At 47.1% G+C, this 22,957-nt stretch overlaps 1 protein-coding gene across 1 annotated transcript in view; it reads left to right on the top strand.

Annotated features, from left to right (window-relative positions):
• Nucleotides 1-19,766, top strand: part of Pla1a (phospholipase A1 member A) — a 33,611-nt gene extending 13,845 nt beyond the window's left edge. The window contains exons 2-11 of the mRNA XM_051149903.1: nt 1,670-1,871; nt 3,925-4,102; nt 4,610-4,718; nt 5,459-5,560; nt 7,232-7,321; nt 9,621-9,788; nt 11,836-11,925; nt 16,169-16,277; nt 18,850-19,014; nt 19,550-19,766. Of these exons, the coding sequence (XP_051005860.1) occupies nt 1,670-1,871; nt 3,925-4,102; nt 4,610-4,718; nt 5,459-5,560; nt 7,232-7,321; nt 9,621-9,788; nt 11,836-11,925; nt 16,169-16,277; nt 18,850-19,014; nt 19,550-19,634 (1,298 nt within the window). The 3' untranslated portion in view covers nt 19,635-19,766. The remainder of the gene's footprint in view (nt 1-1,669; nt 1,872-3,924; nt 4,103-4,609; nt 4,719-5,458; nt 5,561-7,231; nt 7,322-9,620; nt 9,789-11,835; nt 11,926-16,168; nt 16,278-18,849; nt 19,015-19,549) is intronic.
• The last annotated feature ends 3,191 nt before the right edge of the window (nt 19,767-22,957 follow it).

Raw genomic sequence — 22,957 nt, 5'->3', positions numbered from 1 at the left:
CGAACTCAGAGATGCACCTGACTTTGCTGGGATTAAAGGCATGCACCTCCGCCACCCCGCCACCACCACTGCCGCTGCCACCACTCGGCCAAGCCTGTGAACTTTGTTCCATGGCAGTGATTTTCAGAGACTGCCACAGCACCATGTGTTGGGTCTGAATGCATCTTGTCCCTGTGAGAAGTTCCGGGATCCGGGGGCCACAGAGGCAGACATGGGGATCTGCTACTCAGATGATTAGTCCTATGTTGCCTTTAAGAAAGGAAGAGTTTTATGTTGTCTCTTTTCTGTCTGATGCTGTCAAAAGTCCTTTGGTTTTAACTAAAAATGTCCAATACATTAGAGTATAGTGTGTGTGTGTATATATATTGCATATATATAAGTGCTTTAAGTAGGTGTGGCTTGGGAAGGGCCCTCAGTGTTGAACAGGGTAGGCTCCTTCTGAGGTTCAGGAGGGACCATAACTAAGCCTTCTTTTCTTGATTTCTTCTTGTGCCGCTTGGCATCATCTTCCCTCTGTTTCTATCAGAATTTCTCCTTTCATAAGGACACCAACGATTTTGCATTAAAGTCTCATTGTAACTTAATCGCCATTGTAAAGGTCCCCTTGCTAAATATGGCCACACTCTAAGGCATGGGCTAGTAGGACTTCCATGTATGGCTTTGGGGGAGGGGCTTCTATTAGCCTGCTTTTCTCATCCCTATGAGAACATAACTGACAAAGGCAATTCAGGAGTAGAAGGGTTTGATTTGGCTGAGGGAAGGTGCAGCGGCGGGGCATGAGATGCCAGTCACTTTGTGGCTCTGGTCACATCACATCCATAGTCAGGAAATAGAGAGAGATGAACACGTGTGGGTGCTCATGTGCCTTTCTCTGTTTCCCATCACTGTTAGGTCTGGGATCCCGGTCTGTAGGGTGGTGTTAACCACATTCAGGGTTATCCTCCCTCGTAGCTAAGCCTCTCTGAAAACACCTTAAAGTCATACCCAGAAAGTGTGTCTTCTAGGAGATTCTAAATCCAGCCAAGTTGGCAAGATTAACTCTACTCAGCCCCACAGTAGCCATTTCACCATGGTCTTGAACTCCCTCTGTCTGAACAATACTCATATTCTTCATGGGTGTTTCACTCTTAGGCATGGAAATTAGGCACAGATTTTGGTTTGGTTTTGTTTTTTGTTTTTTGAGACAGGGTTTCTCTGTGTAGCCTTGACTGTCCTGGACTCACTTTGTAGACCAGGCTGGCCTTGAACTCACAGTGATCTGCCTGCCTCTACCTTCCTAGTGATGGGATTAAAGGCTAAAGATTTATTTATTTATTAGTTATGTATACAGTGCTCTGCTTACACGTACATCTGCAGGCCACGAGAGGGCACCAGATCACATTATGGACGGTTGTGAGCCACCATGTGGTTGCTAGGAATTGAACTCAGGACCTCCAGAAGAGCAGTCAGTGCTCTTAACCTCGGAGTTATCTCTCCATTCCTAGGCAGAGTTTTGCTTACAGAACTGATGCAACTTTCGACAAATAAGCGATTAATTGCTGAGCTCGCTGACTCACAGCACACCCTGCGCTGACAGCTCCTGCCCCTTTCTTCCTTTCAAGATACCATGGTCCTTCTAAGAAGGGTCGAACTCACCCTGAATGCTCTTGCTTTGCATTGTTTCCTGCAGGGACTGTACCTCCTACCACCCAGCCAAAGTGCACGGACTTCCAGAACGCCAACCTCCTCCGAGGCACCAACCTCAATGTTCAGTTTCTCTTCTTTACCCCTTCGGACCCCAGCTGCGGGCAGCTACTAAAAGAAAGCAGTGACATCCAAAACTCTGAGTTCAATGCCAGTCTGGGAACCAAACTAATTATCCATGGATTCAGGTGAGAGCTCAGCAGCCAGTAGGATCCTCTCGGCTAAGAGCCAAAGAGACTGTAACGCCATGGGAAGACAGTGGGGAGCAGGAGGAGGCCTTTAGCTCATGCCCTTGAAGGTGCCTTGTGTCAGCTCTGCACCTGTTGTTTCTTCCTTCCTGCGGGCATGTGTATGAAGCCCCTGCTTAGTCTTCCTGACCCTGGACAGGCCACTCCAGTTTCCATATCTGGATTAAAGAGGAAGCTGTAGGAATAGCCTCAGTGGTTCTTGGGCAAAAAACCTGTGCCATTATCCTCAAAGTGTGGTTGTACAGCGTGATTCATCTTTGACAGTAACGTCACAGGTTTTATGTAGTCACTCAGGGATAATAACATGGTACTTTTTGTCCGGGGTTTTATTTCCTCTTTTTTTGTTTGTTTTTAGACAAGATTTTTCTGTGTATCCTTGGCTGTCCTGGACTCACTTTGTAAACCAGGCCGGCCTCGAACTCACAGCCATCCTCCCTATTGCTGGGATTACAGGCATGTGCCACCACTGCCTGGCCTCCTCTTTTTTTTTTTTTTTTTTTTTTTTAGTTTATTTTTTCCATTTTTTTTTTTTTTTTAAAATGCATTTATTTATTTATTTATTTATTTATTACGCATGTATACAGTGTTTTGCCCACATGTGTGCCTGCAGGCAAGAAGTAGGCACCAGATCTCACTGCAGATGGCTGTTGAGCCACCATGTGGTTGCTGGGAATTGAACTCAGGCCCTCTGGAAGTGCAGCCAGTGCTCTCAATCGCTGAGCCATCTCTCCAGCCCGAGGACTCTTTTTTTTGTGTGTGTGTGTGGTTTTTCAAGACAAGTTTTCTCTGTTATCTTGGCTGTCCTGGACTTGCTTTGTAGACCAGGCTGGCCTTGAACTCACAGCGATCCGCCTGCCTCTGACTCCCAAGTGCTGGGATTAATGGCGTGTGCCACTTCCATGGTTTTATGACCTGAAAACCTTTTTGTTTGTGGTACTACCTCCATCATACCCAGTGGTTAGCATTTCTTAGGAGTCTGACAGGTATTCTACTGTGCAATTCTGTTACCACCCTTCCTTCAAGCATCTGTTCTCCCCGAAGCCCACTGACAATACATGAATAAACAAACAAACAAATAAATAAAATAAGCAGAGAAAGTTTTTGAGGAGAGGAGGGCAGAGTGAGCACAGGGCATGTAGAATTGGAGCACCCACTGCAGAGGTGCTCTCATCACTTTGCCTCTGGCTCCAGGAGCCCAGCCGCACCCGCCCTTAGTCATAACTCTTTACCCTTTCCCCAGCACATTTCTTTAGCACATCTTATATTCGGCCACTGTCCCAGGCAGAGAACGTGCCTTCAGCCAAGGGACAGCTGATGGAGCCAGTGTTCACCAGGCAGCTGTGCTTTCGACCTCAGGATCACTTCCCAGAGCGCGTACCCCATTTGTACTCCTGTCTTCCTGTGGGCATGCTCACAGTATCCCACCACAGGGAACAGGAATGTTCCCCCCCCCACACACACACTGTTAGGAAGTCTTTCTGAAATGCTCCCATCCTTATCTTTCTAGGAAAGTTGCATACCAAAGTTCTAGAAGGACAGAGGCTTGTCTGTATCTTGGGAATCACCCAGCATACCCTTAGGCCCTTAGGTACTCAACAAAGGTGGTGTGAATGAATGCAAGGCTGAATGAATGAAAGCCTCCTTAATGAAAGCACTTAGACTTTAAAATGAGACTTCAGACCACACATTTTAACTGTAAGGCACAGAGCCGTCTTTCAAGTGGTATAGCGACAGAGCAGTGCAGACAGTCTGCAGAGCTTTGTACAAAGGGGCAGACTGGAGGTAAGTGTGGCTGGAATCTGCCAAGCGTTCTGAGTTCTCCCTGGGACAGGGAGCACTTTCACGTGAGTGACATGCTGGTGACTCTGGAGGATATTTCCCCTCAGCTCCAATCACCGTGTGACTGGCCGTCTTGACTTCTCCAGGTTTTTTGTTTTTATCAGTGGCTATCAGTTTGGCAAGTAATTTTCCTCTGTGTTTTGACCCCATCTAGGGCGTTAGGAACTAAGCCGTCTTGGATCGACAGGCTCATTAGAGCCGTCCTCCAGGCAGCTGATGTTAATGTGATTGCTGTGGACTGGGTTTACGGTTCTACAGGCATCTATTTCTCAGCCGTGGAGAACGTGGTCAAGTTGAGCCTGGAGATCTCCCGTTTCCTCAGCAAGCTTTTGGTAGGTACGGGAAGGTTCAGGTTTGTTTGGCCATTTGTACAGGAAAAGGCAGCCTGAAAGAAAAAGACACCCCCCCCCCCCTTGAGATTTGGGATGGAAGCAGAGCCACCCAGGGAGTTGGTGGCATTTCAGCATGAATCTGGAACAGGATGCTTGAGGTGCTGACAGGCAGGGCGCCGAGCCTTTCCAAGGCACCCAGGCCTCTGTGAAACATGTCATTGCACAAAAAATAGGGAATGTTGACTGTGCAAAATTTAGAAGTACCTCCTAAGGTATGACATGATCGTTGCAGACTTTGAAGTGAGGGAACTGGGCGGGGGGGGGGGGTGGGGGGGGGGGGGAGCGGGGTGCAGGGCTCAAAAAAGAGAAACAGCCAACAATAGGAAGTCTGCCTTTGTTCACAAGCATGTGGACAGATGTGTGGTGCCCAAGGCTTTTGGTGACAGGAGCCTCAGGCAAGCCACTGTGGCCCAAGTGGAATCCTTTGTCTACCATTGCCCATTTCAGGAGCTAGGCATGTCGGAGTCCTCAGTCCACATCATTGGTGTTAGTCTGGGGGCTCATGTTGGAGGTATGGTGGGACATTTCTACAAAGGCCAGCTGGGACAGATCACAGGTAAAAAAAAAAAAAAAAAAAAAAGACTCTTTACCTTCCCTCTCAGTTGTTAGAGACAGAGAGAGATTGTTTTAGCGACTTGTCTGAGGTGGGCAGATGGGATACTGAGGTCACATCCTTATGATCAAGCCATTGTTGCTGCTAAAAGGACCTATGGTCTGCATAAAATAATGTCATTGCTGCATGGTCTTCAGTGCCACTCTAAGAGCCCACATATTTGTTTCCAAACCTCAGAGTGTGCATTGATAAAATGGGTTGTAATAAAGCCGTAATCGGGTTTTGGTGGGGAGATCACCCTCAGACGGTGTGCTAAACACCAGCAAAGAGAGAAGTTTTCGCTTCAATCTTCACTCCCAGTCAGTAAGGATGGGGCTTGCCTGGAAAATCCCCTACATTCTTGGTTCTTTAGTTGGACAAGTTTGAGTCACGTCTCATAGAATCCCGCGGAGAGACCCTATGGCTGGCATGGGAACAGTGTTACTGTTTTTGCCAAATCGATGGTGTTGTTAAGTTCATTTTAGAGACACAAAAATGGGCCACTGAGAGAGTACCAGACAGACGACAGATCATGAGGGTTTCTTGGGTAATGTGGTCCTGGGCCGCTTCTTCCAACCCTTGGTCCTGGTTGGATGCTGCTGTGAGCTGAACTGGAGGGCCTGCTGGGGGAAACATAGTGTAGGTCGGCAGTGCTTCTGAGAATTGAGAGGAAAGAGGATTTCCATAGCAGTCTATCTTTATAGGTCTGGATCCTGCTGGGCCAGAGTATACCAGAGCTAGCCTGGAGGAACGCTTGGATGCTGGCGACGCCCTCTTTGTGGAAGCCATCCACACAGACACTGACAGTGAGTGAGCTTGGGTGATGTGTCTGGGATGAGGGAGTGTGCATAGGTAAGGGCCGTGATGCTAGCACCCAGGAGTGTGGTCCAGCCCAGGGAGCCCATGTTCCTGGCAGAGCTTCTGTTATATAGTAGGGAATGTATCAGGATGATTTTGAAGGTCTCTTCTAGCTCAGAGATCATTCTCTGCCTATCATTGTCATTGTGACCATGGAGACTAGTAGTTTTATTTTAAGCTATCAGTGGGCAGGAGAATGCTTACTCATGGACCAAAATTGTTCATTTGGCAGTCTCACTGATTCAACACCAGACTCTGTGCTGACAGGCATTGTGTCTGCATAACATATGGGAAAATCATGTTGCTTTTTTAGGCTGGGTGTGCCTGGCCTCTGGAATGGGGGTTGGGTGGGGGCATTCTGTTCCACAGGCACACAGGCCAATCAGGATTTCCCTTTCCCCCAGGGGACAAGCCCAGTCCTAGGTCAAGAGAGAGAATCTCTCTTCCAGTAGTGCCACACACAGGAAAGGTCACTTCAACTTGCCTTTCTGACCACCTGGGAAAGGAAGTAGACAACCATCCTTGTTTCTACTGGCAATAAAATGTCTCCCATGATGTGTACCAGGCACTGTGCTCAGTGGTCCTGGAACAAGAGAAACAGTATCTGTTCAAGGAAGGGAGACCTGTGTCCCACCCCCTTAGGTCTAAAGCCTTCTAGCATTCAAAGCTCATAGGGCATGGGGCTGGAAGAAGCTCATGCAGTGGTATTGGCCAACCCTTGCTCCCACCTTCACTGCACAGATACATAGCAAGGTCTTACGAGGCTGGCTGTGTTAGGGTAGTTTATCTTGCTCATGAGAAAAGAGAGTCGTTTACTTTAGAGGAGTCACATTCATGGAGACAAAAATGTGATGGTGGCTGGTAGAAGGTCGGGGAGGAGAAATGAGGAGTTGGCTCTTATTCTTTTGTTTTAGTTCAGGATAGTGACACACCTAGGCAATGAAGTGGTGGTGACGATGTCTCACTGTAAATGTAGACAATCAAGAAAGGCACTGAGCTGCCCACTTAAAAACTAAGATGGCAGCCGGGCATGGTGGCGCATGCCTTAGGAGGCAGAGGCAGGCGGATCAATGGGAGTTTGAGGCCAGCCTGGTCTACAAAGTGAGTCTAGGATAGCCAAGGATACACAGAGAAACCTTGTCTCAGAAAAACAAAACCAACCAAACAAAAAAACTAAGTTGGCAACTTTTGTTATGTGTATTGCCTCATGATAAAAAGGGAACCAGATGTTTCAAGTGTGATGGAAAAGGAATATTCATTTTGTTGATTTTATTGGGCAAATCTTTTTTTTTTTTAAGATTGATTTATTATGTATAGAGTGCATATTAGATCACACTATAGATGGTTGTGAGCCACCATGTGGCTGCTTCGAATTGAACTCAGGACCTCTGGAAGAGCCGTCAGTGCTCTTAACTCCAGCCCTATTTGGCAAATCTCATCTCATCTTATGTTTCCTTATAAGCTGATTCTAGTATGCTTCCTCTCAGGATGCTTTGCCTTGTGTAGCTGCACGACCCAGTGGAAAGAGGAAGACACTGACCCCCAGCAACTCTGATGTGGCACCGGGAAAGCATGCTTCTGAGGCAGAAGTTAACAGGGCTCTGTCTGGTCTCTTTCAGATTTGGGCATCCGGATTCCTGTTGGACATGTGGACTACTTTGTCAATGGAGGCCAAGACCAGCCTGGATGTCCCACGTTCTTCCATGCAGGTCAGCAAGTCAGGGGGCGGTAGTGTTTGCTTGCTCCACAAGCTGAAGTCCAACACGTCTTCACCCTGATCAGCTAGCGCAGGCCACATAGAGGCTTCCTGGTGATGCCCTGCTGCGAGCTACAGTGTCTAAGCACATGCTAGTTCTCTTTGGAGCCCATGAATTCCAGAGAGTTCTCTCTAATACTGGCCTCATTTTTGTGCCATCATCCCAGTTTATGTTAGGCCCTGCCATGATCTAACCTTGCTCAGGCCAATAACTTCTATTCCTTCCTGAGACTGGATCTATGGCAAGGCCCACGGTCCCTGCCTTCTCTCCAGGATGTAGCTGTGGCAGAAGCAAGCCATTGGACCAGACCTACAGGGCTGAAAGGTCACTTCCCCCAACACCTTATGAACTCACAGACATCTGCCTGCCTCTGTCTCAGGAGTGCTAGGATAAAAGGCTGCTATACCCAGGCTGCAAAGTTATCCTAAAGATTTTTTGTTTGTTTTTTTCTTTTTCGAGACAGGGTTTCCTCTGTGTAGCCTTGGCTGTCCTGAACTCACATTGTAGACCAGGCTAGCCTAGAACTCATAGTGATCTGCCTGCCTCTGCCTCCCAAGTGCTGGGATTAAAGGCGTGCACCACTATGCTTGGTCTTAAAGATATTTTTTAAACACATTCTTTCCTAAATACATTCTTCTGGAATGCTCTTCTTGAAAGTATTTGACCTATATTTTAAATTATAAAGGTATTTAATAATGAGTAATTTTATATCTGTTTTAAAAAATACTAAATCTGTCAAAAGCTAAGCACCAAAATTGTTCATCCTTGTATTTGTCTTATGACTAAAATGAATATATTGGCTTTTGATTTGGAAATATTAAATGCTGCTAATTTCTCTATGGATTTGTAGTATTCTTGTTTCACCAAATTCCCTATATCTTAAGGACTTTTGTTTTGTTTTCTTTTTAAAGCAATATCTCACTCTATACCCCAAGCTGACCTCAAACTCCAGACTGTCCTCCTGCCTCAGTGTCCTGAGGATTCCAGGTGTGTGCCATCACACATGGCTCCATATTATCAAACAAATACTATTTTTTTGGTCATATTTACTGCTTTTTCTTTTTGTGTATGTGTTTTTTTTTGTTTGTTTATTTGTTTGTTTTTAGTTTTCGAGACAAAGTTTCTCTGTGTAGCCTTGGCTGTCCTGGACTCGCTTTGTAGACCAGGCTGGCCTTGAACTCACAGCAATCCACCTGCCTCTGCCTCCCGAGTGCTGGGATTAAAGGCGTGCGCCACTACGCCCGTCTTATTTACTGCTTTTTCCAAAAACATGCTTCTTGGAAAACTTTAATCACATTTCAACACTTGTGGTCAGGAGGTGTGAATCGGTTTCAATGGCTGTAGAAACTCTCAGTAGTATTTTAGTTAAATAATTTTCATTTCTTCATAGTGCAGTTTGAGAAGGGGCAGCTGATGTCTCTTGAGTCTCCTGTCGATGCTAAATAGAACTTGGCAGGGGAGAACCTTCTGACCATAAGAGAAAAGAAAGTGAATACAGTTTATCCTTAACTCTTGGACCAAGAGAGAGTCCTGTGGAACAGGGGGAGTCAAATGACCACAAGGCCCTATAGCTGTGGCTTACCCCTTACCTATTCTAGCTCCAGGCTTATGTGGGTTATGGTGTGTGTGTGTGTGTGTGTGTGTGTGTGTGTGTGTGTGTGTGTGTTTTAAACGATCCTTTTACAAGGGTAGCCTAAGTCCATTGGAAAGCACAGATATTTACATTATGACTCATAATAGTAACAAAAAAAAATCACATAACCAAAAAAAAAAAAAAATCACATAACAAAGTAGCAACGAAAATAATTTTATGATGTTGGGGGTGGTCACCACAGTATGAAGCAGCATTAGGAAGGTTGAGAACCACTGCCCTAGACTATCTCTTTGCTGGGTGGGAAAACCATCTTTGTGGGTGGTGATGAAAAAGATGGACAAGCAGAGCGACAAGCATCTCGGCTGTGCAGGTGGTACCCCCAGGTCGGGGTGCTCCCACTTTACCAGAGAGTTTGCCTCATCGCAGAATCAATCTCAAATCAAGTTGTTTTCTCGACAAGCTAAGCTTCTATAGCTAAAGAAAATTAAAGGGGAAAGAGAGACTGAGGTTAGCCATGCCTGTTAGCATTGCTGAAGTGTGGCCTGTCTAGTCATAGGCTTTTGTGGTATAAAATTCAGTAGACTGATAGTAAGCAGCAGGCAGGGAGTTTCCACTGGGCTTGACTGGAACCCTGCTGTGGTTTTTGTCCCCGCTCAGGTTACAGTTACCTGATCTGTGATCACATGAGAGCAGTGCATCTCTACATCAGCGCCCTGGAGAACACTTGCCCACTGATAGCCTTTCCCTGTGCCAGCTACAAGGCCTTTCTTGCAGGAGACTGTCTGGATTGTGGGAACCCTTTCCAGGTCTCCTGTCCGAGGATTGGTAAGATTTGGGGGAGTTTAAGTACTAACCATTTGTCACCTTTAAAAAAAAATAGCCTTAATTGTAAAACTATTGTTAAATTTTTTTCCTAGCATTTCACATAAGAGTGTTGTATTTATATCATTTTCATCCCTTCCTCTGCCCCCTCCAATGCCTCCAGCTCTCCCTCCTCCTCTTCTTTTAAAATTATTATTGTTAAACACACACACACACACACACACACACACACACACACACACACACACACACGGCAGGGGTGTGGTGCATGCTTATAATCCTAGCACTCTGGAGGCAGAGGTAGATAGATCTCTGTGAGTTCAAGGCCAGCCTCGTCGACAAAGTAAGTCCAGGACAACCAAGGCTACACAGAGAAACCTTGTCTTGAAAAAAACAAACAAACGAACAAAAAACCCTAAACAAACCAAACCACCCGCCATTCCCACTTAAGCCCATTTAGTGCTGCTCTTAGGTACACTGTTCATGGCCGACCACTTGGGAATCACATAACCTGGGGGTGGCGGGGGTGGGGTGGGGGGCAGGCTTTATCCTTAGAGAGGACCGATTCACTCTTTCTCAGTAGCCATTGATTGATTGACCATAGCTCTTTATCTAGGGGTGGGGCCTTGTGAGATTTCCCCTTCCGTGTTGGCATGTCAACCTGTGTTGTGAAGGTTCATGTTCATGTCTTATTTAGACAACCCCATTGGAAGAGCAGCTCTGTCCTAAGAGTCTATCCATGAAGTGTGTGTGTGTGTGTGTGTGTGTGTGTGTGTGTGTGTGTAATTAACCCATGAGGTACTCAGCTTGCTCTCACTTGGAAGATGGCAATTGATGCTTGCTGTCTACCTTTTATGTGTTCCCTGGTGGCACACTTCCTCCCTCTCTCTCTCTGTCTCCCCTCCCACCCCCCTCTCTCTCACATGACATTTGGGATAGGGGAGGTGACTAACTGCTGGGCAGCTCATGATCCAGGTCAGTCTGGGGCAAGGACTCTAGTGAAGCTGAGAGATCAGGCCTCTAATCACTGTGGAAACCACAGCATCTCATGTCTTAGGTGGAAAACTCTAGGGACAAGAAAAACAGTTCTCTCCTGTTTCCACAATTTTGCACTCCCCATCATCCCTGGATGTCACTCAGAATACAGCAGCTTGTCGTGGCTCGTACAGTGACATGGTACTAGCCTGACAGAATGCGAAAGACAAGTGGTGTCCCATAACAACACACACGGGCATCGCATCCTCTTTCATGGGCGATGTCTGGCCTCCCTTCAGAGGACACGCATGGGTCAAGTGCTTTTTGACAGCTACTTCCTGTTGTCTGCCCTGCTTCTCTCTCTGCTCTCCCTCACACTGAACCTTAGCGACACTAGCCACAACCCCTTCCCTGTGTTAGCCAAGGTTCTTCACCTTGGGAGTTCTGGCCCTAACTCTGATTTCATCCTTGAGCACATTCTTCCCAGAAGCTATCTTCGGGACAAACATTCATTTCACCGTGTCCTCACTAACAGGATCCAGGTATAACTATGATATGATATCTCACTTTGCAAATTAGACACACAACATTACACTTGTTACAGGTATCTACCAAGGATAAGTCCAATGAGTGCGATGGAGATGGCTCAGCAGTCAGGCTCTGGCCATCATGTGCTCAGGACTCACACGGAGGAATGAGAAAATTGGCTACCTACCACAAACTGTTTTGACTTCCACATGGATGTTGTAACAAGTGCCTCCTGGAGTGCCCTACATCCCTGCTAAACAAACACATTTTAAAAGAAAATAAATGAATTGGTGGATTAACCTGAAGAATGCACGTCCTGTTGACCTCCGTGTTTATACTCCACTGAACTTCTCGTTCTTCTTCTCCTCCTCCTCCTTCTGTTCTTCCTCCTCCTCCACTCTTGGGACCCATCACAAAATATAAGCCAGAGTGCAGTTAAGTATCTGTGGAACTTGGGGTACATAAGTGAGTCCACACCTGACTGGGAACTCTGTGTCCTAGAAATGGCCTTCTCAAAACTATGCCATCTTTGCTTCTTTATTTTCAGGACTGGTGGAACGAGGCGGTGTCAAGATTGAGCCACTCCCCAAGGAACTGAGAGTCTATCTCATGACTACGTCCCAGGCCCCATACTGTGGTGAGTATGGGGGGAAATGTGTAGCCGTGCTAGTGGGATGCTGGTGATGTCCAGGGTTCCTGTGCAGGATGCATCTAGACTGGTGTGGGAGCTCAGATAGGAAGTGATGGGTTTGGTAGAGATATCCCAGGAGGCCTCAGGCAGAACCAGAGCTGTGAGAACAATCCAAGCAGTGTCGTAACAGCGAGGATCAAGAGAATATCTCTGCTTACACAGTCACCCTCTTTTTCTCTCTATTAATATTTGTGCCCAGCCAGATGTGGTGGCACACACCTTTAATCCTAGCAGAGACGGGTGAATTTGAGGCCAGCCGGGTCTACAGAGTGAGTTCCTGAACAGCCAGGACTAAACAGAGAAACCAGTCTCAAAATGAAAGAGAGAGGAGTTGGGGATGGGAGAGAGAGGGCCAGGAGAGAGGTTTTGCCCTAGCAGGCTTCTCTCTGAGGTACACATTACTTTCCCTCTTGGTACCCACACCACATAACTCCCACCCTAGCAGACCTCCTAGGTCGTGAATTCCTCAAGGATTCTGCCACCTTCCTTCTCCTTTGCAGACACTGTCCAGCTGTTCATGGATACCGCTCCCTATATTTCTTGGAAGCCAAAGATGTAAAATGCAATAAGAGTTAGTCTTGAAATCCATGAACTACATTAGACACCAAACCAGTGTCTTTCCTATGCTGTTTATAGCTTCACTGGGCTGGCTGTATTTCCTGGTTTGTGTTCATTGTCTTGGGCCCTTTTGTCAGTTCCATGGTGTGCACAGGGCAAAAACATGCTCACATGCATGGTAAATTATATAGAGACCTTATTTTGAGCTGATTTTCTCATGAGCGTGTGTTGCATTAGTAGAGCCATCTTTGTGGCCACAGCTTTCCGTTTACCGGAAGGGCCCAGAGTAATGTGATTTGGCTCTCAGGGCTGAGACTCTGTGGCCCCACACAGACCTGGGTTTGAGTCTCAGCTTCTCTATTTTCCAGTTGAGTAATTAGGAGCAAATTACTTCACCTTTCTGAAACCCAATATCCTCCTGTGGAAAACGGGAACAATAACAGCGCTCAGAGGCAAGACTCGCTTGTGAGGTTGAAAGAGTGTAGAGGAAGTCCGTGGCATGGGGACTCAAGGCCGGCACCTAATCCTTCCCTTCCCTTAGGCAGAGAATACCAGACCCAGTTGGGAGCGTGTTGAGTGCCGTGGATATGGCTACATCTGAGAAATAAAGTGGTCTCAATCAGTGGTAGGGTTCCCGTGAAGAGATGCCTTGAGAGACCGTGCCTGAGGCCCCACAGATGAGGGAGGAAATCAGGATTTGACATCAGGTCTTCTGTTTCCTGTGTCACCCCTCACCACCAAAGGCCGTCCCTTGTTCCTTCTTTTTGTCACTCTCCTGGCAGCAGTGACCATCAGAGGTTAGCCATGGAGTGATGGAAGCGGTGTTTCTGCAGCTGTCTTGGCTTCTTACTCTTAATCAGGGCAAGCTGGCAGCAACCTGACCAGCGTCTCCATGTCTGTGCAGCTGAGAACATACTGGGTACGGCAGCCTGGGGAACACTGGAGGTTGGGAGCTTTTAAAGGTCCTTGTCTAGCCAGAGTCACAAATCTGTACATTTCCAGTTCCGTATGTTTGTTTCAAAGACTCCCCCTTAGAACCCCGGAAACACGTTCTTGTCTGTTCTAACAACCACAAAGGGACACAGGAAACCAGGCAGTGTGAGCACCTGCTTGCTTGCATACTCTGAGCCTTTCCTTCTAAGGACAGATCCTTTCCCTAGGCTGAGTCTGTCCTGTTTTAACTCGGCTCCAATGGGGTCTGACCAGCTCCAGCTCTCCAGACACTCCTAGGCCATCATGGCCCTGGATTCCTACACTCAGCGCTCTTAGCCTGCTTCCACCACAGCAGGTCATTTGCCACCCTTGGTTCCTGCCAGGCATGTACCAGCAGGGGCTGATCTTCGACCAAATAATGATTAAAAAACAAAACAAAACAATATTAACAGCCAGGTGTGGTGGCACATGTTTTTAATCCCAGCACTCAGGAGGCAAAGCCAAGTAGATTGCTGTGAGTTCGAGGCCAGCCTGGTCTACAAAGTGAGTCCAGGACAGCCAGGGCTACACAGAGAAACCCTGTCTCAAAAAACCAACCAAACAACCAAACAAAATATTAGTTGTCCTTTTAGAATAGTTCTTAACACAGTGGTATTTCATCAGTTCTTCATCATTGTCCTATAAAGTAACCAAGGGACAAAGAGGTTCGATGATTTTAGACAAGATGGCTCAGCCTGTCAGCATCAGGGCCTGGCCTTAGGTTCTTACGTTCTGACTGCCTTCTCAGAGCTCAGCGTGCCACTATCTGAGACATCTTCCTGTGCTGTTTTGACCTCACTGCCAGTTCCTGTTCACCTGAGAACCACTTCTGACTCTCCTTGGGTTTCCAGGGCAGTGTAGAGAAAAGAGAAACAGAACCTTATGAGAATGTCTTGACAAACACAGGAAGAGAAGACATCCACCATAGGTTAAACTCAACCCAACGAATACCATTCCTGAAGCTTTCTTTCAAAGTCAACCACCTTTTCTGTACATCACAAATATCTACTTAGTTCAGGAACCTTGCCCATCCCAAAACAGTTCACATCAATAATCAACTGGCAGGCAGAAGACGTGTGACATTGGATTTTTTTTTTTTCTCTCTCTCTCGGGAGGGGACAGGAGTGCAGGCTCTTTTTGTCTCTTGAGTTTTTAGGGTGTTGATGCTTGTCTGTGAGTCTGTCACTGAGCCTGGTGGGATGGACCAGCTAGTTTCCCAACAGTCAGGTGAAAAAGTACAGGTAGAGGAAGAGTCAAGAATCACATCTCTAACTATGTTCCCATCATGAAAGGAGCCAAAGGAGAAACAATGGAGTGACTGTGAAATGTTACCAAGGACCCCCGCCCCTTAATAAAGACAGAGAGAGATGTTAGTGACATTGTAATCCTTCCTTATCCACCCTCCCCTGTCAGGCAGTCAGCAGGTCCTTATTACTTTGTGTCACCATGAGCCAAGATGTTCATGTAGTCCGTGTTGGTGACACCCTCCTTGAGAGCTCTGGTGTCTATACTGCTCCAGAGAGGGTCAACCTATCAGGCAGCCAGCTCAGCACCTGATGATGTATATGGAGAGGGGAAACGGGGTGGCTGCGCTTTGTTAGATGAGTTGTTTATTTAGCATATGTTCCTGTCTGTTTGTGCTATCCAAGCCTGGGTAATTTGCAAAGAACAGAAGTCTATTTTCCGCAGCCTTCTGGAGACTAGGGAGTCCAGGGTCAAGGTGCAGATCTTTGGTGTCTGAGGACTGTTCTCTTTGCTTTCAGGATGGCACCTTGTTGCTGTCACTGGATCTTTACATAATAGAAGATAGAAGGACCAAAAAGTCCCCAGCTAGGCCCTTCCTCCCTTTTATGAAGTACTGCTCTACACAGGAGGACACTGGAGCTCACATTGAACCTGATTGGCTAGCTTAGCACACCAGCAAGTTCCGGGGATCTGGCTGTCCCCTCCCCTCAGGACAAGTGCTGCCATACCCAGCTTTTTCCATGGGTCCTGGGAATCCAAGTTCAGGCCCTGAGGCTTTCATTTCAAGCATTTAGCCAGCCCCCCCCCCCCCCAGGGACAAAGTTTAAATATGACTTTTGGTGGGCTACAGACATTCACGTCTATACTGAATCCTCTTTGATAGACTCAAGATTATATCACTGCCATCAAGATGGGTTGGTGGGTAAACATGACTGTTCCAAAGCCGATCACCTGTTTGTTCTCAGATGGAGGAAAGGGGAGAACCAATGACAGCAAGCTGTTGTCTGATCTCCATGTGCACCACACAGGACACACACACACAGACACACACACACAGTAAATGAAAATGTAATTTTATAAATGTTACCTCACCCCACCAAACAGCAAGGAGTGAACCCCTCTTGCATTACAAACAATAATGAAAACTCACGCTTTCTGACTGCTCCCCAGGGGAGGGCACTGTCTTTGGGATTTGTATGCACTGATCCACTCTGTCCTCACTCCAGTGCGTGAGATAGCTGTTCGATTAGCCCAGTTTACACTTGAGAAAGCAGAGGATCTGAGATAGCAATTAATCTGTGCCTCCCACAGTGCCTTGGAGGTAGAGAATCCTGGCTATGTGGCCACTCTGTGGGCCTTTCACTCATGGCACCTGTGCCACCCACCAAGCCTTTGTTGTGCTTTGGTTTTCTAGTGCATCACAGCCTCGTGGAGTTTTATTTGAAGGAGAAGAGAAAAAAGGACACCAGCATTGAGGTCGCCTTTCTTAGCAACAACACTACTTCCTCAGTCAAGATCACCATGTACGTAAGTGGCCCATACGACTAAACCCCTCTTTCATGTGTGCTTATACTCCTGGTCAGACACAGTGTGAAAGCTAAAGACTGGGCTTAACCCACCAAGCTGGGCACAGTGCCCACCATAGGTGTACTCACAGATACAAGGCGCAGGTTTGGGATCAGTACCGCACCAAAGGTGGTTAGCACTCAGTAACCCAGTTCTGAACAGGAAACAGCATGTAGGGATCCAGGCTGAGGCAGGAGAGACACCCCCAAGGGATATGCAGAGCAAACTAATTACAACTGCATTGGAAAATCTGGCGGAGGTGGGGTGAGAGGGGAAGGGAGGCAAGGCAGAGGTTAGCACAGTAGAGGCAAGTTGGCAAAGCCAAGCGACCAACGCCTGCAGAACCCGATCAAGGCAGAGGCTGCTGGGCAAGAGCCTGACCGCCCCCAAGAAGTGGAGCCTCACCACAAGCCCCGCCCCACGCAGAGGCCCTCAGAGGCCAGCGCCCACCCGCTTCCCTGAGACAGCCCTTGAGCCAGAATCTGCTGACAAAGTCGCTACAAACAAAGGTTTGCTGGAGTAAACTGAACACAAATAGGGAAACGAGCAGTGTTCACTCCTCTAAACATCCCCTGGGCCAGTGTCCCGAGGTATGAGAGCACAGAGACAGCCCCTGAGTGGGTCTGAGGACGTGATAAGAGGAACAACTGACTTGCAGGAGTGAGTGAGCGTGGCAATGGGTTAGTGAGAAAAGGACACTTAGCTACGCCTGGAAGAGAAAGCCAAGGTGTGGGATACAGGACAATAGGAGGCTGGAGAGACAAGTCAGCCTTGGAAAGGCAAATTAGTGATTGTGTTTGCTGGCCTGAGAGCAGCTCCCGGAGCCCCTGGGCATGTTAAAAAGAGAGTGACCATGTGGGCTCTGGGTGTGGAATATTCTTGGGCTGCCCTGCTGAACTGTGCTGTGAGGGAAGAGCCCCACCAGGATGAGATTAGTCCTCCCGAGCTCCCCGACATCCTGCCACTGGACAGTGTTCCATCTGCAAATCCTGGCCCCTCCGGGTCACACTGCCACATGAATCTGCAGTTGCCCACGGTGGCCTGTGACCTGAGGTGGACTAGTGAGCTGAGGACTTTCCACAGAATCTGTTCAAAGTTGTGTGCTTGCAGAAGGACTTTCCTTGGATTCCCCAGCCAGTTGGTAGATCAGTGGATACTAACGCGGATCATGGCACTGACACACTGGATCTTCTGGAGGCTTCAAAACATGGTTACTGCCTACTAGTCACTGAAGGCCCTGAGCGTAAGCCACAGCTGAGGCTCAGTGGTTAGCCTCCACTTGACGTGGAGTCTTGAAGAAAGACGCTAAATGCATTAGCTTTAACCTTCACTTAATTGTTTTTAATTTTAAAAAGCAGAAATTAAGCCCAGCATGGTGGCTCACACCCTTAATCCTAGCACTGGAGAGGCAGAGGCAGGCAGATCACTGTGAGTTCGAGGCCAGCCTGGCCTACAAAATGAGTCCAGGACAGCCAAGGCTACACAGAGAAACCCTGTCATGAAAAACCAAACCAACCAACAAACAAACAAAACAAAAACAAAACAAAACAACCAACCAAACAAACAAACAAAAAAGCCCCAGAAATTAAAAGGATGAGTGCTGGGGAGAAGCGTGTTCTTTCCCTACTTTCTATTACATTATAAAACCCCAAGACTTCCTTTTAAATGGATAATTTACCCAAGCCAAGCCACCTACACAAAACATCTTTCAATTCCTTATAATTTATAAGGTCTTTGACAGAAAACAGTTTCTTAAATCCTATTTTTCTCTGACGTATTAGAACACGCTTCCGAGCAGAGATACCTTTTACATACTTAAGCAAAGGCTTCCCCAAAATGAGGAAGCAATTTATATTCCTACTTCTGGATGAGAAAAATAAACCAATTTGGGCTGGTTAAGTGGGACCCAATCTACTGCGGTGTAGAGAGGCACCTGTACCCTGCTCCCCTCCCTCTTTCTTGGAGTCCCCCACTGTCTCAGAGGCCAGGAGGGAAGGACACGCAGCCCATTGCCGGGGTCCTGGGCAGCCAATTCCTCCCACAGCACAACTGGATTATGCATTAGTTCTCTGAGAAAGAACTGTTTCAGAAATCCTGGACTTGAGTGGCCTCTATAGACAGCAAAGAAATCACACGAGAAGTTCCTTAAATAAAAACTGATTGACTTGGGGCTGGAGAGACGGCTCTGAGGTTAAGAGCACTGGCTGCTCTTCCAGAGGCCCTGAGTTCAATTCCCAGCAACCATGTGGTGGCTCAACAGCCATCTATAATGAGATCTGGTACCCTCTTCTGCTGTGCAGGCAGAACACTGTATACATAATTAATAAATCTTTTTTAAAAAATTGATTGGCTTTTCCAATAATCATATAAAAATTAACAAGTATTTCATGGATCATGGTCAGAATTGTTGGATTGTGGGCAGAGGGGCTGGTGAGGGTTATAGAAAACACTGTTTGCATTTCCAAGGAGCCGGTGCCTCTGTAGTTGACAGACAACCAGGTTTACCAGCCCTCTGCCCTGTCCACTTAGACCTAAACAGAAGCTCGAAGGAAGAGGAGTCATTGCCCATCCGAACCCACAGTGCCAGATAAACCAGCTGAAGCTCAACTTCCAAGTTCCTAGCCGGCTTTGGAAAAAGGACAGGTCTACCATTGTTGGGACTTTCTGTACCGCCCCTCTGCCGGTCAGGGACAGGTGAGTCACAGAACCCGTCTGCCTCAGGCATCCCCTGCCCTCCACAACACTGCCAAGCACAGTGCTGGGCCTTACGGGTGTTGCTTGATAAAGCTCAACCTTACTGTAGTGATAATCACCTTAGAAGAGGGGCCAAGGAAGATCCTGGGCTCTCCTGAATCTTCTGTAGGGTCACATTGAGTTGAGAGTTTTAAGGAACTCTGATCATTAACTCCCCTCCCTACTTCACAGTATGTGGGGCAATCTGCTCCTGCATTTGGTTTTAGTTAAGATTTTATTGGAACATTTATTATGGTGTATTTCTTCCTCCTTGGCCTCTACTGCAAAGGTGTCATTGCCAACACCCTGGGGTGTGGGTCTTGACCTTTTCCTCCGTCTTGGGTAGGCATTCCCTTACCACAGAGAGACCAGGCATAGGCTATATTGTGGGGAAGTGAAGACTCCTCTCACCAGACATGGGGGTGGGGGAAGCCATACAACTTCTAGCTCTTTCTCCTGGTAACCAAGAACTCACCTCTTGCTGCTCTGAACACAGGAAGAAGATGGTCTGCATACCCGAGTCAGTGAGTCTGCAAGCAAGCACACCTGTCTTCCAGGACCTGAAAATTGCCTGTGTGTAGCCCGGGCCTACGCAGGAGGCGGCGGCCTGGATTTTTTGGAGGGCAGTGTGGCAAGAGATGCTTGTGGGCACCTTATTCCACTCCATCCCTACTAATGGGGAAGGTCAAATTCTTGGTGGTTCCCCCCACCCCCCGCCCCGGAAGTAGTTACCGCAGAGGGGAAAGATGACTCATCTCTCAGACCTTGGTGTCCATCACCAGCTTACAGAACTTTATGAAGACATCATGCAGCTTCCCTGTTTCCACACAACTGCAGTTGCCTCACAACCTTAAGAATCTACACTTAGGGTTTGGTGGAAAACATATGCAGAGAAGTGTTTTAAATAAACTACCATGGAGTATCTTAGTCACTTCGGTTGTTTTGTGTGCTAGGTGCGCGCCCGCGCACACACACACACACACACACACACACATGCATACACAATTATTTTCATGAATTGTTGGCATGCATGCACACATACATACACACACAGTAATTAAGCAAATAAATGTTTAAAAAATTAAAACGTGAAGCTGGGTGTGGTGGCGCACGCCTTTGATCCCAGCACTCAGGAGGCAGAGACAGCTGGATTTCTGTGAGTTCAAGGCCAGCCTGGTCTACAAAGTGAGTCCAGGACAGACAGATTTACACAGAGAAACCCTATCTTTTAAAAAACTAAAAAAAAAAAAAAGGTGATTTAAAGAGAATCGCTGTTGCTGTCAGCTGTAGTTTGTCTTGCAAGGGGGAGGGAGGGTGAGGATGGGAAGATACAAATAAGGGGATAACATTTGAGATGTAATCTGAATAAATTATAATAAACTAAAATTTAAAATTTAAAAAAGATTAAAAAAGTAGAAAACTATATGTCTGACCATACTTGCCAACTAGAATCACTCAGTGGCTGATCTGTTCCAGGGATTAAATGGATAAGGCAGTGTATATAATGTAAAACAAAACAAACAAACAACACTAACCAAGGGCAATGCATGCAGAAAACCTAGACCCTCCTGTTCAGACCTAGCCAATGGACAATGCATCCTCCACAGTTGTGTGGAGAGCAGGGACTGACTCTGACATGAACTCTGGTGCCCCATATTTGACCACTTCCTCTTGGTGGGGAGGCCTGAGAGCACTCAGGAAGGGGAAGCAGGCTATCTGGATGACACCTGATAGGCTGTGATCATATGGTGTGGGAGGAGGTCTCTTTCTGTCAGCGGTCTAGGGGAGGAGAATAGGGTGAAAGAGGGAGGGAGGGGGGAATGGGAAGATACAAGCGAGGGGATAACAATCAGGATGTAATTTGAATAAATTATTTTTAAAAATAAAATTAAAAAATGCAATTGTGACTTAATAAAAAAATAACCTTTAACATTTGTTGAGGTCTTTATTATTTTTTTCCATTTGTTAATAGGATGAACTCTGGGTCATCATAAGGCAAAATAAATTTAAGTTGTATTTGTGCCAGAAAAAAAAAAGAAAGAGAAAGAAAGAAAGGAAATGTTCATTTTTTGTAATGGACAGTGTATCACAGATAATTATAACCTATCAAGCTCCCAGGGGAAAAGTGACTGCTTCTGTAGGGTTTGCATAGAACACTTAGCCATGACGGAGGAAAACAACCGGGTGTCTATATCACCCCTCTGAGGCTCGGGGTACATCAAGGAAGAGGGGGCAGAAAGAAAGTAAGAGCTGGAGGAAGGGGGTGGGTATTGAACGACAATTTCCTAGAGGGGAAAAAAAAAGAGGCTCATGAGAACCAGGAAGTAAAGGAAACCTCTCCTCCAAACTATACAATGCGGAGGGACGACCATGCAGAGGCCTGTAAGCCGGCAGAGCGGCCTGCGAGTTCAGAGAACTCAGGCATGCAGCTGCTGTGCGTCTGGACCAGGCTGGGCTCAGCTTCCTGGGAACGCAGCTGCCTTTGAGTTGTTGGTGCTTCTGTAAGTGACTCTTCCTTGTGATCCTTTCTGCAGGCAAGTTAGGCTTCTGTGGAATTGTCACTGTGGTCAGCTGTTGGCCCCCTATTTGAGGTGAGCAGATCTATGTATGAGTTCTCCTAAGATGTCACAAGACACCAGCACACTCCCCACATGGCCTCTTTGTGGTGATGAAGCCTTTAACGTAGAGCTCTTTTTAAAGAAATTTGTCCAAACCGTGCCAGGATGAAGTATTGCTCTTGTGACATCTTATGTGACAAGATACATTCATATTACTTGTCCCCATTGTTTTTCTGTTGTTGTAGTAAGGCAACTTATTTTTTTCTTTAATTTTTTTATTTTTAATTTGTTCACTTTACATGGCGACTCTAGCCCCCTCCTGCATCCTCCTTCCCCTCTCCTCTAGTCCTCAGAAAGGCGGAGCCCTCCTCCACCGTCATCTGACATCAGGCCTATCAAGTCTCATCTGGACTAGACTAAAGCAACTTATAAAAGAAAGCATTTAAGTTGGGGCTCCCTGCAGAGGGGGAGAAACCATAGCTGTCATAGCTGGGAGCACAGCTGCCGGGGCCAGGCACGAAGCTGAAGGAGTAGCTCAGAGGTTTTTTTTTTTTTCCCCCTTGAGGCAGGGTCTTTCTGTGACTCGCTTTGTAGACCAGGCTGGCCTTGAACTCACAGTGAACTCACCTGCCTCTGCCTCCCAAGTGCTGGGATTAAAGGCCTGCGCCACCACACCTGGCCACTTATATAGTTTCAAAAACTTTTTATTGCTTCTTTTCGAATTTCACATTACGCGCCCAAATCCCACTCATCTCCCCTTCCCTCATAGCCGCCCTCCATCCTTGCAACCTCCCCTCAACGGAAAAATAAACCTTGTTGTGGAAGCAGTAGTGTGACCCACAGCACACTCTTTTGTCCACACTCCTTTGCTTGCAAATGTTCACTTCAATGACTCCTTGGTCTGGTTCGAGGCCTCTGGCTTCTGCTACTCAATCAATACTGGGTCCTCACTGGGACTCTTCTCGGGTATCCTGTTGTTGCCTTGTGTCATGGAGACCCTGTAGATTTGGATCTGTAGGACCAGCCAGTTCATCGATGGGGTAGATGTTGGGGTGGGCCAATTCAAAGCCCTGAATCTGGGCCTCAGAGGTATCTGAGTTGGTCAGCCCATGAGCTCTCCCATTCTTCCACTCTTGGGTCTGGCTCACCAGCAACCCTTGCAACCAGTGTCAGGTCGACTTTGCTGCCCAGGCAAGAATTTTGTAGCAGGTGAGGGACATGGTCAGTTCTCCCATTCTCATGAGCCCCGGGCCAGCTCTCCTGGCTACCATAGGTAGCAAGGGATAGAGTGGAGAAAGTGTTCTCTCTCTCTCTCTCTCTCTCTCTCTCTCTCTCTCTCTCTCTCT

Source organism: Acomys russatus, chromosome 8, assembly GCF_903995435.1.
Source record: "Acomys russatus chromosome 8, mAcoRus1.1, whole genome shotgun sequence".
Classification (NCBI taxonomy): domain Eukaryota; kingdom Metazoa; phylum Chordata; class Mammalia; order Rodentia; family Muridae; genus Acomys; species Acomys russatus.
Note: the sequence above shows the minus strand (reverse complement) of the source record. Positions and strands in the feature narration are given on the sequence as shown.